This window comes from Anastrepha ludens, chromosome 3 (genome assembly GCF_028408465.1).
Source record: "Anastrepha ludens isolate Willacy chromosome 3, idAnaLude1.1, whole genome shotgun sequence".
Taxonomy (NCBI): domain Eukaryota; kingdom Metazoa; phylum Arthropoda; class Insecta; order Diptera; family Tephritidae; genus Anastrepha; species Anastrepha ludens.
The window spans coordinates 53,095,681-53,118,997 of NC_071499.1; the positions used below are offsets into that span (position 1 = coordinate 53,095,681).

The following is a 23,317-nucleotide window of genomic DNA, read 5'->3' on the forward strand; positions in this document are numbered from 1 at the left end:
TCATGACCAAATAATATCTCAAATTCAAGAAAAAAACACGCGCAATATTATGATTTGACTTGTGTAAAATTAAAATTTTGTCTTCAGAATTTCCTACTGGGGTGGGTAGCCACATCGCTCTCCATTGCTTGTTGCATTCTCTTATACCCGTTTTTTCATGTCCACACATATTTACTTAAACATACATACAGCCATGTATTTAGTTCGCATGTAAGTGTTTGTATGTATGTTCTATTTTCTCTCTTCTACCTAAATATACTACCCACAGAGCCGGCTTGATTGTTGATGCCTCGGCAAAGTCCGCCTCACTGATTTTGTGGAGTGGAATTTATTCGCTCTGCCAGTCAATACGTCCGGCGTGTGAGTACTTCTACCGCACTAGCATACATGTGCGTATGTATGTATGTAACTGAATTTTGTGGTAGAAAAAGCGTATTTTGTATTGTTGCTCATTAGAATATTTGTCAGTCGCTATTGAAGACATCGTTTATTTGGACGTCAGTTTGTGAAGTGAATTTTAGACGATAATTTTTTAGTAAAAAGGTTTGTGTGAACGATTATGCCAAATTAAAAAACAAAAACTAAAATTAAAAACTACATTCGTACTTCTCTGAAAGCGTGTATTTGTATGAATGCCTATGTATGTACGTAGTATTGTGAAAATTCGCAAGTGATTTCAAGCAAAGAGCCGCCTGAAAAAATAGGCGATAAGTAGAAAAAACAACGGATTTGTGTATGAAATAATGAAAATTGAAAGAAAAGGAGACTTACATACATAAAGTAAATATGTACATACACGTAAAGTGTAAGCAAATGCAGTAGAATTTGAATTTTTCTTGTAAAAAAGTAAAAAAAAACTAATGCTACTTATGCTGTAGTGCACGTTAGAGATACATACAAATATATATATATATATATATATATGTATTTATGTAGTTTGTTAAACTATTTCGTGTGTAGTTTCATCCAAAAAGTTGTATTTTTGCCTCCAAAGATTCAGTATCAACACGTTTTCAACTTTTATTTGTCACACTAGCCGCAGCCATTCGACCTCCTCAAAGCAATATATGTTTGTACATATGTGTATGTATGTATATGCTATATATATATGTACATACATGCGGCATACAACAATGCAACGTGGCCGGTTTCATAAACTACGCATCCATGTCATTGTTTATGTGTGTCTTTTTTCTCAAACATACATACATACATACATCCACTATTCACTTAAATTTATATGTACCTTATTTATATTTGCGAGCGCCGTACCCGTTTGTGTTGGTGCGTGACTGCCATTCGGGAGTGCGTAGGTTCGAATCTCCGTGCATCATGAAACAACAAAATGATAGAAATAGTTTTTTCTCATGGCGGTCGCCCTTCGGCAGGCAATGGCAAACCTCCGAGTGTATTTCTGCCATGAAAAAGGTCCTCAGACAAAACCGTTTGCCGTTCGGAGTTGGCTTAAAGCTGTAGGTCCTTCGAATTGTGGAACAATATCAAGGTGCACCCGACAAATAGGTGGGGGAGCTCAGCCAAACACCTAACAGAAGTGGACGTGGCAGTTTTTTTTAATATACATTATTTATACACATATGTATATTTCTCCTCTGTGTGTACACTGAACAAAAAAAATACCCCAAAATCACCGTAAAATTTAAATTGTTTGCTTAAGATTATCGGTATACATTAATGAAAAAATTTGAATTTCACTATTTCATGAAATACTTAAACTTATCATAACAATACGCATGTACATACATACATATATATACGCGTATTATACAGTAGGTTCTGTTTTTATGCGGTAGATACGTTCCACAAGAAACAGCATAAAAAAAACCGCATAAAAAAAGCTACTAGTTCTATAGTAAAACTATAGATACGTTTCAAATGCTAAAACCGCATAAATCTGAAATAATCGCATAAAAAAGGGCACTAGTCCCATATTATTACTATAGATACGTTCCATAGACCGCATGTATCTGAAATAATTAAATAAAATCGCATAAACAAAATATTGTATCTTTGAAAATTATATCTTTATATATCTTCCATACTTGTAGGGTTAGCATTTCTGATGTAATCTGTGATGAGTTTTTGCTTAGCTGGTTTAGAATCTTGTTTATATGTACAATTCCCGATAGGTCGACATGCATTTTGTAATTTAAAAAAAAACCGCACTATTTCAAAATCGCATAAAAAAAAGCCGCATAAAACAGAACCTACTGTATAATTAATATGATATATTGTAATATTTGTGCGTTACTTATGTAGGAGGGACTTTAAAATTGCATTAAAAACATGTAAATTTGAAATTAAAATAATTTCAGCATGTCATTGTTATTTATTTAATAAATTTAAAAAAAAAATTTTTTTTATTGTATAAATTATGAAATTTTTTTTTTCATAAAATTTTTTTTTGTTAATAAATATATTTTATTTTAATATACAGTGACTCACAGCTTATTTGATGCAGGTAATACTTTTGTAGAAAAAAAAAATGACTCGATGTTTATTAAATTTAATAAAAAAAAGTATACGACTTGTAATGAGATACATATGTACAGCTGTCCACAAAATAATAGGAGTGCCGACATTAAACATGTTCAAAGTTCATTTTTTTAGGATAATATGGTTTTATTTCAAAACTTTTAGCGTAACATTAATCACATGAGCTATATACATCTATTCGTAGTTAAAACATTTCAATTAAACGTATACATAAACTCAAAATTTAATTTAGGTAAAGATATATAAAAAATTGCTTCCACATAAAAATAGGAGTGATTTGTATAACAAAAACAAAAGCTTGTTGAAAAAATATATGTAGAAACAAATAGTTTTCTCATCAAAATATGCTCACCGCTTTAATGATGCAATGTATTTTATATTTTCTCTGAGAATGCGCTAAAGGTGAAATATATTTTTTCTGTTTATCTTAGCGTCTTAAGTCATTCTCAAAAAATTGTTGTAAAGAAACGTTGAAAAAAATTAAATTTTAAAATGGGAAAACGGACCTCATTTGAAAGAAGGGAAGACGTTATTCGTCATTATAAAGAGGGCAAAAGCCAACGAAAATTTTCAGAAATTGTTGCTATTTGTTCCGCAACTGTCCAGCACCTTATAGAAAGGTGTCGCCACGAAAACAGGAGAGAAGATAAGGGCAGATCTGCGCCAAATAAAATATGTATTTAATGATGCAGATAAGAGGCGGATTATTCACAAAGTTAAAGAAACGCCGAGTCAAAAAGTATGATACTTAGGCAAGAGCTGTAACCCTGAAACTGTTCGTTGCGTTCTGCGCGAAGAAAATTTTCATGGAAGGACTGCCCGAAATAATCCGTTGATTAATGCTCATAATAGAAAACAAAGAATAGAGTTTTGCAGACAACATTTGAACAAAGACATTTCGTTCTGGAAGTCCGTTGTTTTTGCGGATGAAAGCAAATTTAACCCTTTCAGGTCTGATGGGAAGTCCTGCGTTTGGAGAAAACTAAACGCCGCGCTGCAACCATGTAAATTGCGCTCTACAGTTTAACCCGGCGGGGGCAGTGTGATGATATGAGGTTGCTTGTCCTATTCAGGCGTCGGATATTTAATGTTTATCGAAGGAAACATGAATAAAGAGATATTTCTGGATCTGCTAAAAGATAATTTAGTACAAAGTGCCGATAAAATGGGCATTAGGGATTCGTTTAGGTTCTACCAAGACAACGAACCCAAGCATACATCTGGTATTGTAAAAACTAGGCTTATCTGGAACTGCCCACATGTAGTACAGACACATGCACAGAGTCCAGATCTTAACGTTATTGAGAATTTGTGATCAGTGCTAGAAAATAAAATTAAAAACCACAATATTTCCAAGGCTTGCGATCTGAAACGGGCACTACAGGAAGAAGGGGATCAAATTAGTTCCGATTATACGGCAAAACTTGTAGAATCTATGAACTCCCGATTAAAAGCTATTCTGAATCAAAAGGGATATCCCACTAAGTATTAACCGTAATCATGAAATCGAAATATTAATGTGTTTATGTTTTTTGAATAATTTAGTGCATCATTTAAGCTGTGACCTCCAAACTGTAACTGAATTATTTTAATTTGACATATCTTTCTTATGAAGAAACATTTTTTGTTATTAAATAAAACGTGTTACATAACAATAAAAAAATATATTGTAACATTTTTTGCTGTAACGGAAATACCATAAAATGTATTTGATATTGTAATAATTTTTTTTGGCTGCTTGAAATATGTATATATTTTTTTTAATACGTTTTTCTTAGTTTTTTTTTTTTTTGTTAATAGATAATTTTTCTAATTTTTAAATTTTGTTTGTTCTTATTTTTTTTTTTTGTTAGTACAATAAATATATTTTTTAATTTGGTAATAAATGATTTTTCTAATTTTTAAAGATTAGTAGTTTAGTTTTTAGTTTAGTTTAGTTCTTATATTCTTTATTTTAAAAAGATAATTATATATATGTATACAATAGGTGTTTATAATTAGTAGAACGTACGATTGATATACTGTAATCTGATGTCCCACTTTTCCTAATTTTTTTTTAATTTTTTTTATACAAAGCTCTACACAGCCATTTAAGATATTTATAATAGTAGATAATTCTAACGTTCTTTCATTAAAATGCTCTAAACGAAATTTTTTATAAGTTGGGCAGATGCCTATGACCAGTGATTGAAGTTGCTCCGCTACTTCTTAGTTTTCATTTTTACTCTCGCTAATACTCAGAACTTGAACAGCTGAGTAGTGGAGCAGGTAACGCAAAACGCAAGATTAATTGCTTTACTCCGCTCCAAGCTAAGTTACTGCTAGTACTCTGAGCTACTAGTCTGAGCTACTACTAGCTATTAGTCAAACACATTTTTCAGCACTCTCTGTAGTTGGAGTAAGTGCCGATTTACACACGGTAACATCTGGAAGGGAGACACTAGAAATTCTCTTTTCGTATTTCATTCGCGGTCACAAGCGCAAATTTGTTTTCGGCAATATTTTCACGTTTACTACCTTAGCATCTTCTGGTTCGGATATATTCTATATACAACCCCCAACATTTTTAAATTATACCTACTTTACTAGCAAAAATAATCCTGCATTTCCCAAGCAGCGTTCGGATGTTTGTCATCGTTGATTTCTTCCGATTGATTGAAAGCCAACACATAACTCAGAACTTTTTCCCACAAAATAAGAAAACAAATGAAGCAACTGTCAAATATTGCTTAAAGATTGGAAATACGAATAAGAAGCACAAAACGTGTCGCCAGTACGGGGGATAAATTCCCTTCTCTCTTCCGCGGCCGTCCTTCTCCCCCGAACAAATGGGTGTCCTCCCCCTGTGTAAATGGGCACTAATAGCAGAACATTTGCAATCGGCCGAATCACTACTTGAGAAATTATTCAGCTAGCGCTACTACTCTTAATTATGTTGCGCTACTACCACCATAGCTGCAACTTGAACAGTGTTCTTTCTGTGTTGCTGGGCGCATTTTTTGTATGCATTTTTGCGGCGCTACATTGAAAATATAACCGACAAATTAGGTATGTCCGTATACTGCAGGTTGCAGGTATCGTTGAATACAACTTAAAATTGTATTTTTATAGTTCCTGAACCCTCTAACTTATTATATTAAGAAAAAGTCCATAAATGTATGATATCTATTGATATCTCAACTATTTTTTAAACAACTTATTGTATACTAATTCATCCTCCTCCTTTTATTTCATACAAGTCAACGATCTCGTTGCTAGTTTCTGTAGTTTTGTAAATAACCACTTCTATACGTCGTTCCTTTAAAATTAATTGAGCAAACTTTTGAATTATTTACGAAGAATCATTTAAAAACATTTTCCCTCGAAAAATCACAATATATCTAAAATAATTCTAATCCGTAATTTGAAATCGCTTTGAGTCGAAGAAATTTTCCACATTGTTGTTAGGTAATATTTTGCTTTCTCCATGGTATAATTTTAGCTTCGCTTGATATACCTGTAGTTTTACGTTTTTTGGCGAAATGTAAAATGAATCACGCAGAAACTTTAATTTTACATGAGACTTTTTCTTCCAGTGTACATAAGCACACACATCCTCGTACAAGTCCTCGTGTGTATTTACATATGTATACATATTTAGGCACGTGCACTTCGGTAGCTTGAATTCGAACGAGTAATAACACACTGATGCAAAGACAACAGATAGAAAGCAAAAAATAAAATATTATAGCTCATAATTCCTTCTTTGAATGAAAGCTCTACGGAAGTTTTGTTGTTTGCCTATCCTTAAATTTTTTTATAACAGTTATTCTCTCCGAAGCTGCTGCTCTCTCTGCTAGCTTGTTGTTGTTGTAACAGAATAAACAATTTTCCATACACTCATGGATAGACAGAAAATGAAAAAAATTTATATATTAATGCTTTTAATTCCTTCTTTGAATGAAAGCTCTAAGGATCTTAACCTAACATTTTTTAATAAAGTTTATTCTCATCCAAGGTATCAATAAGGTATTCTCAATATTTAGAGTTCATAGTTTTGATAACATTGGTGGGGAAAGCGGCATGGGGCTGGCATGTTGTTGGTGTTTTAACAGCATAAAATATTCCCCCTTTTGGTGGACGCTGCTAAAGTTACAGTCCTTAAGCGATTATGAATCCAAGTTGTTGTTGTTTTAACAGCATAAAGTATTCTCCATACACTTTTGGGGGATTCTACTGAAGTTACAGTTCGTGAGCTGTTATGAATCCGGCTCGTTTTGGTGACATAGAACACTCTGTCATTGAGGAACGATCATTGTACTGCACTGCGTCCTTAAGATTCATTAGACCACCTGCACAGATTGTTCTTTTCTTTTTATTACTTATTTTTAAATGGTGGTCTATGAGATCACTGACGTGTAAGGCAATGTAAGGCAATGCTAAAATTCTATTTTAGCTTCTTTAATAAACGAAAGAAAAACGAAAATTTACTTGTATACTTTTCATTTGCCCTTCAAGGTTTTTCCCTTTCAAGTGGCGCCGCAAAGAAAAAGTCACAAGGTGTTAAATCACAAGATCTCAGTGGACACTTGTGATCACCTCTTCGGGAGATAACACGGTCCGGAAGCTTTTCCCGTAAAAGATCAATTTTTTCGTTGCTTGTGTGAAACGTAACGCCGTCTTGTTGAAAATAAACGTTGTCCAGATCAATACCATCCAATTCCGGCCATAAAAAATCGTTAATCATCTCTCGATTGCCATAGACAACACCTGTTATTGGAAAACCCTTTACACCAATTTGTTCGTTTATGTGCCCTGCAGTTTCGCTCCTGATAGCAATTCCATACACTTGATAGTTCTGCCTGCAATGCCCTGTCAGAATGCCCATCATAATTCCTAAGAACCACTGAGCTCATGCTTTCAATTGTAAAATCCCAATAGTGCTCTGGGTGATTAAAACCTGATAAATTGTCTCAGCAATTCTTATTATTTAGTTTGATATAAATATGGTTTTGCAAAAGTTATGAAGAATTTTTGAAATGTTACTGTCTACTCAATTGCTTTTAGATCGTCTAAATGTATTATGAGTCCAAAAAAACAAACGATGTCACGCACTCGCAACAAAAACGCTTTTTTAGGCTTTGATCTCATGTGAATAGTCATATGAGTTAAAAAAAGATTACTCATTTAAAGCTAGACTTATTTTTAACAACAGCGTTTATATTTATAATCCATAAGTCACAATTTCACATAACTACAAATGATGCTAAAAAATCTAAAGCTATTTACTTAAAATGCAAGCGCAGTCATGCTCCATAAAACTAAGTAATGCATAGGCACACATTTTCCTGTCCTGCCTCTTAGTAAGTTAATGTTAATAAATTAAATGTAGCAAATAAAAACTTTTCCATTATGATGGTAATACGCTGCTGGTAATATGTATGCATGTATGCTCGTGCATGCCCAGCAGTAAAAACCAGCGAAGCTGAACTGCCGTCATTGTAGTGAATTTAGTACTACGACTAATTAGCGATTTTCTATGCCAATTACTACTGCTAGTGAATTTTACTAGGAAGTGTTAATGCTTTTCAGTTATTTATCTGAATAGGCGTTGCGAAAACTTGTGACTTGACAAGTAAGTGGCCTTATAGGCAAAGCTGTGGGAAGTTTGACTGGGTAGAGTGCAGGGTTGAGCATTTTTGCACTATTGTGCAAATTCAGGGGTAGTTAAAATGCAAAAACCATTGTCACTGAAAATTTAATGATAGCGAAAGAAAATATTGCCTAGCAATTAACTTTTAGTGATACTGAAAAAAGATTGACTGTTTCGTAATAAACCTTTAGTGATAGATAATTTTTTTTTCACTGTCACTAAATTTTCAGTGAAACATGATGTTTAACTAAATTAATTTGAATTCCGATATTAGTTATCACAACTTCTTGGAGTCAAGGGCAGACTCATTTACTTGGCATTCTCGAAATTCTTGAAGTCAAAAACAGGTTAGCTGAACAATGCCCCAACTGCTTTTAATGAGGTTTGAAAAATATTTTCGCTTGCACTCTGGCTCCTGGGATGCCATTATTGCAGCAATCATCATTCCCTATATCAAATTAAAATTTTATTAAGTCCTACTAGGTAGTGCTGAGTTGGTCTCCAGATGATCTCCGAGATAAAGTTAAAGAATATGCGCTGTAGTTTAGAAAACAAGAAAGTAATTCGCAGGCTTTCGTAAGTGCTAATACTAAAAAGTTTCTCGAATTCGATTTAGATTCCGCAGTTATTCGATTAAGGGAAACCCAACTGCGAAATTTTTGTAAATAACTTCCTTTTTTTAGATGAAAAACAAATATATATATAGACTCCCATGGCGGAACTATAGCAAATGAAGTAATTTAGAGTTTTGAGTGGTGATAATATAACATTGATGGTTTGCACCGCTTTCCTATTATAAAACAGAAAATGCTTTTAAAATACAATACACCTCTTCCTTCCTCTAAGCCGGTGAAAAGACTTTTTTGCTTTGGCGAAATTTTCAATTGATTGACAAGACTGGCTGTGTTAATGGAGAAGGAAAGTGAGAGAGGCAAACGGAGTCTCAGAATTGAGCGAAAGAACCATACCTCCAAAACGAATTCTGATGCCCCCCAATTTGGGTCGAACGAAAAATCCCACTTTGACCCATTTAGAGTGCTCCAACCGAGTCCAAATATATCACCGACTCCCCCACTAACTTTGGACGGCCGATCCACCCATGCCAGTGGCACACCACCTGGAACTCCTCTGGGGGGTTCCCCATACAATCATTTCAAAATATCACCATTTTTGGCCTTTACATGAGAAAAGAAACTAAAAAGTTCGACCCAAATTGGGGGACATCAGAATTCGTTTTAGAGGTATGGGTCCTTCGCCAAAGTTTCTTATTTTGATCCCTAGAATATGATTTTCACAGAGCAATGGGCGACAAATCGACCCGGCCTAATGAGTATACATAGCATTAGACAATCCCCAGCAGAAAATTGAAAAGTACTACATAGTTACGAAGATGATTGAAAATTTTAAATGTGCAAAAATATTGAGAAATTCCAAATTAATATAACTTAATTTGCAACAACTAAAAGATCATTTAAGAAATATTCACTAAGCCCCTCCAGGTGACTTGGCGGTATTTAAAGAATCAGTACTTATGTATGTATGTATTAAGTAATACGATATAAATGATTGATTGACTAGAGCGCAAACACATTTCTAGGTTGCCTCCATTCTGATAAGACAATCATAGATAAAAAAAGAACTAAAAAAAATTAACAACTAAAATGTAATTAACTTTTCCATTTCATTCAGTGTCAATTATCTATTCTTAGTGTCATAGGCAGGCTTGTAGCAAGCAGCTGTGCTCTAGCTTCTATTGCAGCTAAAGTATTTATAATGGGTGCCGAAATTACTATACCCATTTGAAAAACAAAAAAGATACTTCTTGGAGGTGTTCTTAAGCATTAAGTCTACCATTGAAGCCTTGATAACTTTCCAGTTGTTATCTTTGAGTGTTCATTAGCGCAGAAATAAAAACACAACATAATTTAGGAGGGAAATTATTTCATATTTATCAAAACTATTATTTATGCAATATTTAGTGAATCTTGCCTTTGGGAAATGGGCGTCATGTAAACGCTGCGCTATGCGGGCAATTCATCTTTTAGCTACTTCTCGCAGTGGCAGTGTTCTGTGGCACTACTTAGTAACAAAGGCAAACTTAAACTTCTATAACTCGAATCACCATTAGTTATTGAGAATGTTCGACTTATGGATACTGCGATTTATAGAATATTATTATGTTTTTTTTTTTAAGAAACTGCAAGCATAAGTAAAAGTTCTTTTCTATTTGCAAATTCCTAATACAGAATATAGATTAGATTTAAGGGGGGTTGGACAAGTTCAAGCACTCAGTTAGGAGACCATTGTACTACACCCGGATAGATTTCAGTAGAAAGAATAGAGATAGGAAAGATACAAAGTGGGTGGTAAGAGGGATAAATTAGCTTGAGGTCACTCTTCTACAAACCTCTTGGATTCATTTATGAATCTTAAGAGATCCGGAAGAGGACGAGTATGAACCTTATTCATCTGATTCTGGAAAACACCGGACAGCTACAGAGAAAATGCTCTGCAGTGTCGTCATCCTCAAGACAGGATAGGCATATCGGGCTGTCTACCACCGTTGTGCCCTGTGATTATACCCACAAGTACTCTCAGGTCCTTTCTGCTGTGTTTTAGGAGAAAGGTCGCTATTTTTCTGTTTAGTTCTTTCACAAAGCACTTGAGAACTCTGCACGAGTTCAACTCAGACCAACGACCTCTGTGGGTAGACCTCATGAAGTCGTCAATCCATAGTTGAATCGATGCAAAATTGACACCTAGAATGGGTTAAGGGCCTAGTGGCATACTTGCAGAACCTTCATTTGCCAATTTATCAGCTAACTCGTTCCCTGTAATACCTCAATGTCCAGGCACCCAAGTAAGACTGACTTTGTTGTGTTTTGCAACACTGTTGTTGTGTTGTGCCTTACATTCAACGACCAACTTCGAAGAGCAGCGTGGGTAAGCAAGGGTTTTCAGTACAGCTTGGCTGTTACTACAAATTCCAATAACAAAATCCCCGCCACTTTTTCTCAATTAGCCATTAGGCCACATTTAAGAGGGCATAGACTTCCGTAAGGAATACCGTGGCCATCTGACCTGTGGCATAGGAGTACTTAGTGTCTTCGTCTAAGTACCATCCAGATCTGCTACCATCACTGATTTTGGGTCCGTCGGTGTAGACAGTGTGCTGATATCCCGTTAATAGGTTCTCTGGACTTAACCATTGATCTCTATCTGGAATCAAAACTTCATACTTCCTACCGAAGCTAACGACAGGCACACGATTGTCCACTGGCATCGAGAACAGTGTGCACCGCTCCGACAACTGGTGGAATATCTCACAGTGGCCAATGCTTTCTTCATTTCCCCAGACTCCGTTTAACTTGAGCCTGCACGCCGCCTTCATCGCTTCCTTTCGAATTTGAAGACTTAGAGGTTGCAAGTTCAGAATGGCATTAAGGGCATCACCAGATGTCGTACTCATGGCACCTGTGATACCCAGGCACACATTTCTCGGTAGCCGGTTTAGAAGTTTCACTCTGGAATTAACAATTGGACCCCTCGTCTGGCCAAATGTTCTCTTACCCTGCCAGAAGGCTTTTAGTGTTCGAGAGACCTTCTGCTCGACGTGCTTCTTCCAGGTAAGCTTACTATCAAGGATTACTCCTAAGTATTTAACCTCAGAAGACAGTTGCAGTGTTACCCCTCAATGTGGGTAGTAACAGGCCTTCCATATTGCGTTTCCTAGCGAAAAGCACTAAAGTACTTTTTGCAGGATTCACCGAAAGACCATGCAATTCGCACCAATACTCAATCTTATTTAGAGCTAACTGCATGTTATTGCATATAACTTCAAGTGATCGTCCTGAGATTAATACGCATACATCGTCTGCATAGGTTTGGATGCGTTCAATTTTCTGCAGCCCATTAAGAAGAGAGTCCACAATAAAGCACCAAAGTAGTGAAGAGAGTTCACCACCTTGTGGGCAACCCTTCTTAACCTCAACATTGACTCCTTCATCGCTTTCTTCATCTCTGCTTCGTGCTGCTTCAACCAACTGCCCAATAGTCTTTAAGCCTGTCCACTCTCTTATGTTACGTAGCCAAGACATTTGCTTCCTTCTAATACCTCACTAGCCTTCGATTTTACCTTGCACAATCAGTTGCTACAACTCATATTTAGAACCACGAATAATATGACCAAAATATGCGGTTTGCGGCGCTTTTATTGGAACCAACTTTCCTGTAATTAAAAACAGTTTCCCTCGCTGCTTCAATCCAACAGCAAATTTCTCTGTCCCATTTGCTCATATTTTGCTAAGCCAACATCCCAGGTACTTAACAAAAATCGCGATACTCTTTGGATCGGATTGTTATACATAAATATTTGAATTGATGATTTGTTGAGAATTTTTTGAAAAAACACACATTTTTTTTTTGGGACCCCCCTCTTGATTGCAACATCAGTCGTCACATCATTTTGTATTCTCACGTTGGCAGTTTGGTCGCAATACAAGTGGAAAATGCATCTTTTTCATTTCATCAGTGTCCAATAGTTTTGTGTAATCAGGTTAAAGGAGGTTTGCCTGTGGAAGCAATCTCTCAAGGGACATGGTAGCATTTTCGGGTAGTTAACACCGTACTTCTCTGAACTTCGAACAGATCTCTCTGTCCACAAACTGAAGTTTGAGGGTCGTGCTAGGGCAATATTTCCATATGGGCAGGATTGGATCGAGGGGAAAATCTGCACCGAAGCTTGCACCTCTGTCTTCACTGACGGTTCCAAAATGGAATCGGAAGTCGGAGCAAGGGTTTTCTCTAAATCAGCCGATTTATCTATCTCCTTTAAACTGCCGCGATGAAGACTCTGATGACGCCATGGTGCAGAACGAAACCGGTAAATTCCTGTAAGGAGGAAATCAAATATTTTGGGCGTGCAGGTAACATTTCTCGGATATGGGTTCCAGGACATAGGAACGTAGAGGGAAATGAAAGTGATGATGAGCTTGTCAAGAAGGAGACTGAATTGGCCTCAGAGACCTCCCACCCGGTCATCGGCATCTCCCTGACTGTTGTTAAAGGGGAACTGCACAAATTACTTATCAGGAAAGCGCAGAAAAGATGGAGCTTCATTTCTGAAGCTGCTATTTCGAAAACCCTGAGGCCCTAGTACAATAAATGAAAGACTCGCAAAGGTCTGTAAACTCCACGCCATTCAGTTTCTAAACTGGTAGCTGTGTTTGCCGGTCACTGGACGATCGGCACACACGCGGAAAAGCTAGGGTTACCATTTAACCTCCATTGCAGAAGCTGTGGGGACCTTTCAGAGAAGGAGACTATTGAGCACTTTCTCTGTTAATGTCCGTGACGATTAAGGTCACTGGGTGTTTCAACGGCCAGGGGCAGTGTGCTAAACCAAATCCCATCAATTTTCTCCACTACATCAACAGCTCTGGCTCTGGCTTCGCGCGTTCCCATCGCTTGTTTGAATCCAAATTGTGTACGACCCATTGATTGTTCACATTTTGTAAATAAGCGATTCTGAAGGATCTTGAAAATATTTTGAAGCCATTCGACTTATTGAACTTATGAGTCGACAATCATCGCATTTGTTTGCTCTGGATTTTTTAGGCAACGGCACGAAGGTGAAGTAAAAGTTACAATGCAATTAAAATAATCAGAAATTAGTGACAGAAAACCTAGTTTTCTTTTGGAGTTTTCATTAAAAAGAGATTCTAATTTGTTCAAAACCTTAAAGGGGCCGTCAGTGGTAGCATCATTCATTTTCAATTATAAATAATTTCCTCCACTGAACTCTCATCATCACTTTCCAATTCGCTCAAATCCGAATCTACTGCATTGGTGCTTAATAATAGCGTCGTCTGTGGGAAAACCTGCAATGAAAGCCTGATTAGCAAAGGTTACACAAAGAAGGCAGAAGTAGAAACTTAAAAAACAAAAATCCGCTTTTTAAATAAGTACTTCCGCAATACGTTGAAAAAACTAACCAAGTATAGGGCCATCATAAAAATGTCCCAATTTATTTTCCCAAGCTAGGAGTTTTATCTCTCCCAGTTCTTGTTTTGGGCTGCAATTTCGAGTGCGGTCTGCCTTCTCCAGGCATTTGATGGGAGTTATAGCCTACGGCTGCCCTGCAGATTCCATCCAATGGCCATTTTTGTTACGTCGACCATAGGTCTGCGCAAGACGTGGCAAATCCATCGCCATTTCCTTTTTCTAACTTTCCCATAGTCTGTTATTCGTAACCATTTCTGGCCAGAATATGCGCGAGTTCTAGAAGTTGAAGTTTTTTTAGTCCCATAAATTACTCTCTAAAATCTCTTTCCACTCGATTTAATTCCAGTTATAGAAAATGCGAGTTTTAGAAGGCTGAGTTATGAAAGCTTCATAGTACATATTTCCTATTTTTATTTTTATGTTTATTAGTAATAGTTTTTTGTGTGCAAATTTCCTTTCAAGCGCAGCCAAGACACTCTCAAATACTTTGAGATCTGCCGAACTTTGTTGGCCTATTCGAGATAGTATTTTATCGCTATTCAAATATTGCATTACTTCTTCGCAGTATTACTTTTTTTGCGTTATACAGTGTGGTATTCCCCATTTATTAGTTGATACAATATCAAATGATGTCAATATTAATCAAACGTCGTATCAGTCAATCAAATGACGTCAACAGCTGCAGTATACAAAGGTCAAAATACAGATTTCCATAACTCAAAATCATTTTATTTTTTATTTAATAAGAAATTTATTCTTTTTGAGGAGTTTTTTCATGGCAGAAATACACTCGGCGGTTTCCATTACCTGCCGAGAGAAATAACATCAAGACGTCAACAATAGGAAGAACAGAAATGTGAACGGCAATTATTTATTTTTTTATTTAAAAAAGTTACTCAAAAACAATAAATACAGAAACACGTGCGCGTATAATAATTTGGTCACTAACGGTATCTACATACAAATATTTAAATGTCTTCTATCTTCTGCTAAGGCATTATTTAATAGCTAATGGAGTGCCCGGGCACAAACTGATGAATTGATTATTGGCTTGACTTTGATTTAAATTTAGAATTTTTGCTGATAAAATATTTAAATAAATGATTAGGCAAAAATTGTGTACACATACATACATATTTCAAAATATTTATTTTTTTTTGCTCACAAAAGTGCGTCAACTTTCCGGACATGCCCACATTTGCTGCTTATCTAAAATTAAATGAACCAATTTTAAAGTACAAAAGCTATAAAATATTATTTGAGCCGTTGTTGTTGTTGAAGTAGTTGAGTATTTCTACTACCGTTTACTACCGCTGTCCTCGTGTGATGATGTTTTTTTTTTTTGCTTCTAAGTCAGATCCATTTAGTGAGATCCAAGTATAGCAGCATCTTTATCTCGATGTCTGAGATGTCATTAATTTGCTGTAAAAAAGGTTTACCGAAGGAGTGGAGTCCTGCCCTAGCAAGCCCTGGACATTCACATAAGTAGTGTTTTTTGTTGTAATACATGTAGTTAATTGCTTCCATCTTCTTTCGGCTAAAGCATGATAGGGTGAAGCAATGATGCTTTTATTGAGTTGAGTGGGGTGGAGACTGCCACCGCCTCTTGTCTAGTGTCTAGTGACGAACCTTTTCTTGCTGGCTCATCCGCTATCTCATTACCCCGTATGTTCCTATGACTGGGAACCCATATCAGAATAATTTCAAGCCAATGATGAAATGGAGTTGGACTCTGGGGCCTTGATAGCTGCTTGACTGTCTGAAAAGATGGCTACCCTTGCACCAACTTCCTTGTAGATTTTTAGTGATTTTCATGCTTCTCTGATCGCTAAAAGTTCTGCCTGGAACATGCTGGCATAGTCAGGAAGTCGAATTGACTGTGATAGGTTGAGTGGCTACGAATGGAAGCGAGCTCCCACACCACAGCTCATCTTAGAACTGTCAGTGTAGATTTCAATATCGTATCGGTCAATCACCTTCTCTCTGGCCCATTCGGCTCTCGGCGGAAAACGTACCGTAAAGTATTTCTTGAAGTTAAGGTCGGCGACTGTGTAGTCTGATCTGTTTTTGAGCAGCGAGGGTCCCTGTAGGAGGATATGTGAGGAGCTGTGACCGTACAATCTTATTGTCCAGCTTCCTATACCTCTGAGTCTCGGCGCGCTGCAAGTAGCGATTGTTTTTATATGCAAGTCTAATGGTAGCAGATGAGGTAGTACATTGAGCGCTTTAGTAGAACTGGTGCTAAGTTAAGATATGCGCTGTTCTTTGTATCTTGTTCAGCTTGGTTTTGTTGTATTTCTTTTCTATTGCGGGCCACCCGACTAGAGCCACATATTGGCCTTACAATGGCTGTGTAGGACCAATTCGACAGTTTGGTTGGAGATCGCATATTTTAGCCAACATTCTCTTACACGTGTAAAGTGCTATATTCGCTTTCTTTACTCTGTACTCTGCGTTGGACCTCCAGCTAAGTTTGGGATCTAAGATAAGACCGAGATATTTTGCATGTTGGGTTAGCGTAAGACTAACCCCGTTCAATTTTTGAGGGATTAAAGTTTGGTATCTTGGTTTTCTTAGTGAATAGCATCAGTTCAGTTATGCTCGGGTTTACACTTAAACCGCAGTCTGTGGTCCTATTGCTGAGTAATACTTGATTTTGAGTCGGAATGTCAAATAACTTCAAGCACAGATGGACTTTGTTCAGCATTGAGACCAAGGCTGACCATCTCAACATTTTCATTTCTGCCGTTTCAAGTTATCTTTTGCGTGACTCTTTTATAGGCCTTCATTTCGCCTCCATATGACAAAGGGGGACGCACGGCGGCTTCATATTCAGGGTTGCCAATATTCAACGGACCCATCTGACAACCCTGTATCTTTTGACAGAGACGTTAGATCGCTTAATGATATACCGCGTTGGAAGCGTCAGTCCAAGCAGATATTTACCATGGAACAGTACACGCCACGCGAGCGCTTCAAAATTTGTTGATATTTACATTCAGCAAAAGAAATCAATTGTGAAAACTCAACGTGCGTATAAAAAATTAAATAATGTGAAAAGTGCACCTTCTAAGAACACCATTAAACGTTTGTACGAAAGTTTTTCGACTGGTGATGCTCTTTCTAATCCAAAGAGGCCAAATCAAAACCGACCAAGGCGATCGGATGAGAATATTGCTCTTTTAAGGGCCAGTGTTGAGACGTCGCCAAGGACATCCCAAAATCGCCGTTCTCAGCAGTTGGGCATTGCTCGGACCACTTTATAACGAATTATCCGCATTGATTTGCATTTATTCCCGTATAAGATTCAATTGACGCAAAGATGGTTGCCTGCGGACAATCCTCGTCGATTGGAATGGGCGCAAAGAGTCATCGAAATCCGTCGGGTCCGTCGAATATGGGCAACGGGCAACCCTGTATGTATTTTTCCCTTTAGGTGAAGTGGCATTATTTTCTCAGATGGTAGCACCCCGATTGGGGCTTTCCACTTGAACCATGCCGAGTTAACCCTATGCTGCACGTCCTCATTAACATCTCCAGTATTTGTTATAGCGGAGCCTAATTTATTGCACAAGTAATTAAAAAAAATTATCGTCATTGGAAAGAATAATGAGAAAATTTTAGCTTATTGATTCCCAACTGATTGACCTCAACAATATAAAGATTGCTGCTTAAGTTTTATTTCCCAAAATATTGTCCATAAACATCAAAACACTTTTTTATGCACTTTAACCAGTTTTTGGCTCGATCTCGTCAATCCGATTGATGTACCACCAAAGCATATGTTTTGAACGCATCACCCGCTACTGCAAGCGTCGAAAAGCATGGACCGACCTCGCGTTTTGTTTTCAAACTGTCAAAGTTATTTGGTACCAAATCAGGACGGTGTAGCGCACGACCCAGTCATGATAAAATAGTCACTTGTGTGAGATCTCGCATTATTATGGTGTAAAATGATTAGTCTAGGCGGCCGACGTAGCCGAATGGGTTGGTGTGTGATTACCATTCGGAATTCACGGAGAGGTCGTTGGTTCGAATCTCGGTGAAAGCAAAATTTATAAAAACATTTTTCTAATAGCGGTCGCCCCTCGGCAGGCAATGGCAAACCTCCGAGTGTATTCCTGCCATGAAAAAGCTCCTCATAAAAATATTTGCCGTTCGGAGTCGGCTTGAAACTGTAGGTCCCTCCATTTGTGGAACAACATCAAAACGCACACCACAAATAGGAGGAGGAGCTCGGCCAAACTCCTAACAGAAGTGTACGCACCAATTATTTATTTTTTTTTTTTAAATGATTAGTCTTCTGCTAATGATTTCCCTTATTTTTTCAAACCTTTAGGGCACACAAATGAGTATATAGTATATCATTTAGAATTGACCTCTGATGTCACGTGAGGTGACACGCTCAATTTTTTCGAAAAAAAAACATGCGACCATTTGCTTTTCACAGCTAAAATTATTGTCATATGTTCTCTTTTTTTTCCACAGTTAAATTAGAATGCCTGCTAATAAACCTTACGAACGCCCAAAGGACTTTGTGGATCCCGGATTGCCCTCGAAATGCACTTGGCATTTGGGCACAAAGGAAAAGACACCACATACCCAACGTCCCATGTAAGTACACTCACAATCTACTCACTTTTTTTTTTTTACTTTAAATTATTGTACTTGGATTCTATATAAAAAATACTTGTATATTCTGAAAACTTTCAGCGCCCACCGTCAGAAGCTGACGCCAAATATTTTAGAGGTTATTGGCTGCACACCACTGGTTAAACTGAATGCCATACCGAAAGCAGAGGGCATCAAATGCGAAATGTGTAAGTAGAGAGGCAGCAACTAGTTTATTTGTATCCAAAGCTTTAACTCATGGGCGCAGTCTTGGATAGAAGTCTTAATAAAAATATGTAATAATATAAATAAAATCTAAAAATCAAAAAAGGGGTTTTTCTAATCGCGCTCACCCCACGTCACGTAATAGCAAAACTTCTGAGTGAATTTCTGCAATGGTAAAGATTTTCATAAACTCTTTATGCGTTATGCGGAGGCAAAGTAAATAAGATCTTTGAGTTCTTGTTTGGGGGAACAACATCACAGCACAAATTAGTGAAGAAGCTCGGCCTAAATAACGGGTGATTTTTTAGATATTATCTTTTTAAACAGTTGGTTTAAACAGCAGTCGCACGTTTCGTGTTTTGTTTCACTGTCAAACATCTTCAGTTTGGTCTATAATTTAATCATGAATCATCTTACAAACGAACAACGCTTGCAAATCATTGAATTTTATAATAAAAATGCGTGTTCTGTTAAGAAAGTTTAAGATCCACTTTTTATCGAAAAATTGTGTTCTGCGACGAAGCTCATTTTTGGATCAATGGGTACGTAAATAAGCAGAATTGTCGATTTTGGGGTGAAGATCAGCCAGAAGAATTGTAAGAGCTACCAATGTATACAGAAAAGGTCACAGTTTGGTGCGGTTTATGGGCTGGAGGTATCATTGGACCGTACTTCTGCTGCGAATCGTAACGTGGTTTCAGCAACACGGTGCCACATGCCACACAGCTTGCGTAACAATGGACTTGTTGAGAGGCGAGTTCGGTGAACATTTTATTTCACGTTCGGGACCTGTCAATTGGCCACCCAGATCGTGCGATATAACGCCTTTAGATTATTTTTAGTGGGGCTATGTTAAAGTTCATGTCTATTCAGACAAGCCTGCTCCAATTAAAGCATTGGAAGACAACATTAAAGCATTTATATGTGAGATACCGGCCGAAACATTGGAAAGAGTATGCCAAAATTGGACTAAGCGGATGGACCATTTGAAGCGCAGTCGCGGTCATCATTTGCATGAAATAATCTTCAAACATTAAATTATGTCGACAGTACTATCGATTTAAATAAAACTTTCATGAATTTTTCTGAATTTTACGTGGGTTTTTTTGAAAAACTTTCCTATAGCTCTTAAAAAATCACCTTTTATATGTTCTCATATTATTAATTTTGTTATTATAACTCGCTGATTCCTTAAAACTTTTTCAATAAATATTTTTTCTTCATTAACCCAGATGCCAAATGCGAATTCTTAAACCCTGGTGGCTCAGTGAAGGACCGCATCGGCTATCGCATGGTACTAGACGCTGAGGAAAAGGGTTTGCTCAAACCTGGTTGCACAATCATCGAACCAACTTCGGGCAACACAGGCATCGGCATAGCCATGGGAGCCGCAGTCAAGGGCTACAATTGCATCATCGTCATGCCGGAGAAAATGTCGAACGAGAAAGTTTCGGCACTACGTGCCTTAGGCGCCAAAATTATACGCACACCCACCGAAGCGCCCTACGACAGTCCCGAAGGTTTGATTTGTGTGGCACAGCGCCTTGAGAAAGAAATCCCCAATGCGATTGTCTTGGATCAGTACCGCAATTCCGGCAACCCACTCGCACACTACGACGGCACTGGTGCCGAAATAATATGGCAGACAGATAAGAAAGTGGATGCAGTAGTTGTGTGCGCGGGAACTTGTGGCACGGTTTCGGGCATTGGTCGCAAAATCAAGGAGGAATTGCCCGACTGTAAAGTGATTGCTGTCGATCCATTTGGCTCGATGTTGGCGCATCCCGCAGAGCTGAATAAATCGAATGTGTCCTTCTATGAAGTTGAAGGCATTGGCTATGATTTCACACCCACCGTCAATGATTACAATGTGATAGACTCCTGGATTAAAGTGAGCGATAAACAGTGCTTCACGATGGCGAAACGTCTGAATGCCGAAGAAGCGTTGCTGTGCGGTGGCTCAAGTGGTGGTGCAATGTATGCGGCGCTACAAGTCGCCAAGCAACTGAAAGAGGGTCAACGTTGTGTAGTCATACTACCCGATGGTATACGAAATTATATAACGAAATTTGTGTCGGATAATTGGATGGAGGCGCGCGACTTCAAGCCAGTGGTGAACGAACACAACCATTGGTGGTGGAATACACCGGTGAGTGAGTTGAACTTCAAAACGCCTGTGGTGCTCAATTCGGATGCGAGCATTGCGGAAGCGATCGAGGCAATGAAGGAGCACAAGGTGGAGAACGTCGCGTTCGTCGACGCCGAGGATAGGTGAGTGTAAATCTGAATAATTAATGCGATTGCAAAATAACTAAAATTTGTATGCATATCATAGCACAATTTTGGGCGCTTTGGTACAAGAAACACTACTCAACCAGATCGTGAGCATGAATCGCCAGCAAGACGCACCTGCCGTCAAAGCTATTAACAAACGCATTATACGTTTGCCCTCCAATGCCATTTTGGGTAAATTATCGCGCATTCTGGAACTCGATCCCTGTGTGCTAATTGTGGATAATGAAGGTGAGTTTCCGGGCGTTCATAAAAATATGCGATTTTCATATTTATTTTTACCTTTTTATGCAGGCGATAAAGAGGTCGTTAAGGCTGTTGCCACCAAAATGGATGTGCTCGCGTTCATTGCTAGCGCTGGTGTCCACACAAATGGCACTAATGGTCAGGGAGAGGCATAAAGCATACCCGTACATACATTAATTAAAATGAATATTTCGAACTATTCTCAGAGCTGATTGTCCATAGTTTTGTAAAACATTGTCTATTTCCAAAATAGTGTCAATATTATAGCGATAAAAAAACCGTTTCAAAGCTGGCAAAAGCCATGAGCCTGACAATCCAATCGATATTCATTGAAAACCTACTGACTTGACTTGTTTTATTTTAAGAATAAAGAAAAAATCTCTTGAAAATAAAAAGGCTTGTCTTTGTAACACTTTTGAACACTTTGAACCCTTTTCTCAACTAACCAATAAAGTGAACTTTACTAACCGCTCCGATAAACTGTGCGTAACTTAAAATGACTTTAACTCTTTTTGCAAGATAAAAAGAAAAAACATTTAGTTATGGCTTGATAAAGTGAGCTGTGATATTAGAAGTTAGTTGAGAAGACGAATCAAATGTACTTTTATTTACAAATTTAAAAATACTGTATGTAATTTAAGCAAATAATTTTGTTCATCTTTAAAATATGTAAGCCTTGAGAAATAAACAACACTTTCTCAATTTAAAAATATTTTTTCTCAACACTAAACATTGGGTTCTCAAGAGATTTACGAAAAAATATATGTTTGATTATTTGGTGTAAGAATCTATTTGTTGTATCGGGTGTTTTTCTTTAAAGCTTGAGAATTAAAAAAAAATTGGAAAAATGCCACTAACATGCAGACGTTTTTTCTTGATCGATTGAGTAGCGCCTGACGTCCCATTTCGGTCAAATTCTTTTTGTAACGGCACAGGACAGACTATCAACATATCCCGTGTTGGCTGAAGTGACTGTCAAATTATCAACCCATCCCGTTTGCAGGTTGAAAGGGGTATACCTGCAATCTCATACCAAGAGCGAGGGTATTGGTGAGCCTTACAATTTCCTGGTATCTCACTATGCCCTTGCAGCCATATCAAGTATACATAGGTACCTATAATTGACGCTTACACCCTTTTTGTGGTGTTTGGCCGAGCACTTCCTCCAATTTATGGTTTGCTTCTTTATATTTTTTCATAAGTGGAGTGACCAACAGTTTTAAGGGGTTACATCTAGTTAGAATTTTCAAAAAATCGATTTTTTTTTATTTCATTTTTGTAATGTACATATATTTAAGTAAACACTATGAAAATTTCAAGTCAATCCGAAGATTATTTTTGAAGTTATACGCATAAATGTAACGACGCGTCAGAGCACTTTAAATTAGCTTTTAAAACTTTAACCTTGTTTTTCTCAAAACTGTGTTTTGAAAGTCGGTGACCTCGATTTCTCGGAAACGGCTAAACCGGTTAGTCTGAAATTTTTACACCGGCTTCTGAACTATATTTTCTAGTACTTAATCGAAGCTTTTTTAAAACCGATAAACATTTTTTTGTTTATACACAATTTAAGGCCAAATCTATTCCAAAAAATAGATTTTTTTTTTTGAGAAGCCGCCATTTTGTCAATAAATTTTTTTTTGCTTATTCCTTCGATTAATTACAAGAATATACAATACTTTAATCAAATCCGTTTGGTTTTTTCATTTCAGATAATCCACTTCGGAGATATAGTGGTCACCGTAAAACGTCTTTTTTTGGAGGGGTTCCTGGAAATCTGCTGTAGCAGCTATA

The 23,317-nt window shown here is 37.3% G+C and overlaps 1 protein-coding gene across 2 annotated transcripts; it reads left to right on the forward strand.

The window, feature by feature from the left end:
• The first annotated feature begins 433 nt into the window (after positions 1 to 433).
• On the forward strand, positions 434 to 22,314 carry LOC128857950 (cystathionine beta-synthase). Of its 2 annotated transcripts, none has more exons than XM_054093807.1 (6): positions 434 to 543; positions 18,638 to 18,763; positions 18,863 to 18,969; positions 20,218 to 21,256; positions 21,321 to 21,508; positions 21,572 to 22,314. In XM_054093807.1, exons 2-6 carry the CDS (start codon positions 18,648 to 18,650, stop codon positions 21,676 to 21,678), a joined length of 1,557 nt encoding a protein of 518 aa, XP_053949782.1. In that variant the 5' UTR covers positions 434 to 543; positions 18,638 to 18,647; the 3' UTR covers positions 21,679 to 22,314. The 2 variants fall into 2 exon arrangements, with proteins under 2 accessions (XP_053949782.1, XP_053949783.1); XM_054093808.1 differs by lacking the exon at positions 434 to 543 and adding an exon at positions 614 to 780.
• Positions 22,315 to 23,317: the final 1,003 nt, after the last annotated feature.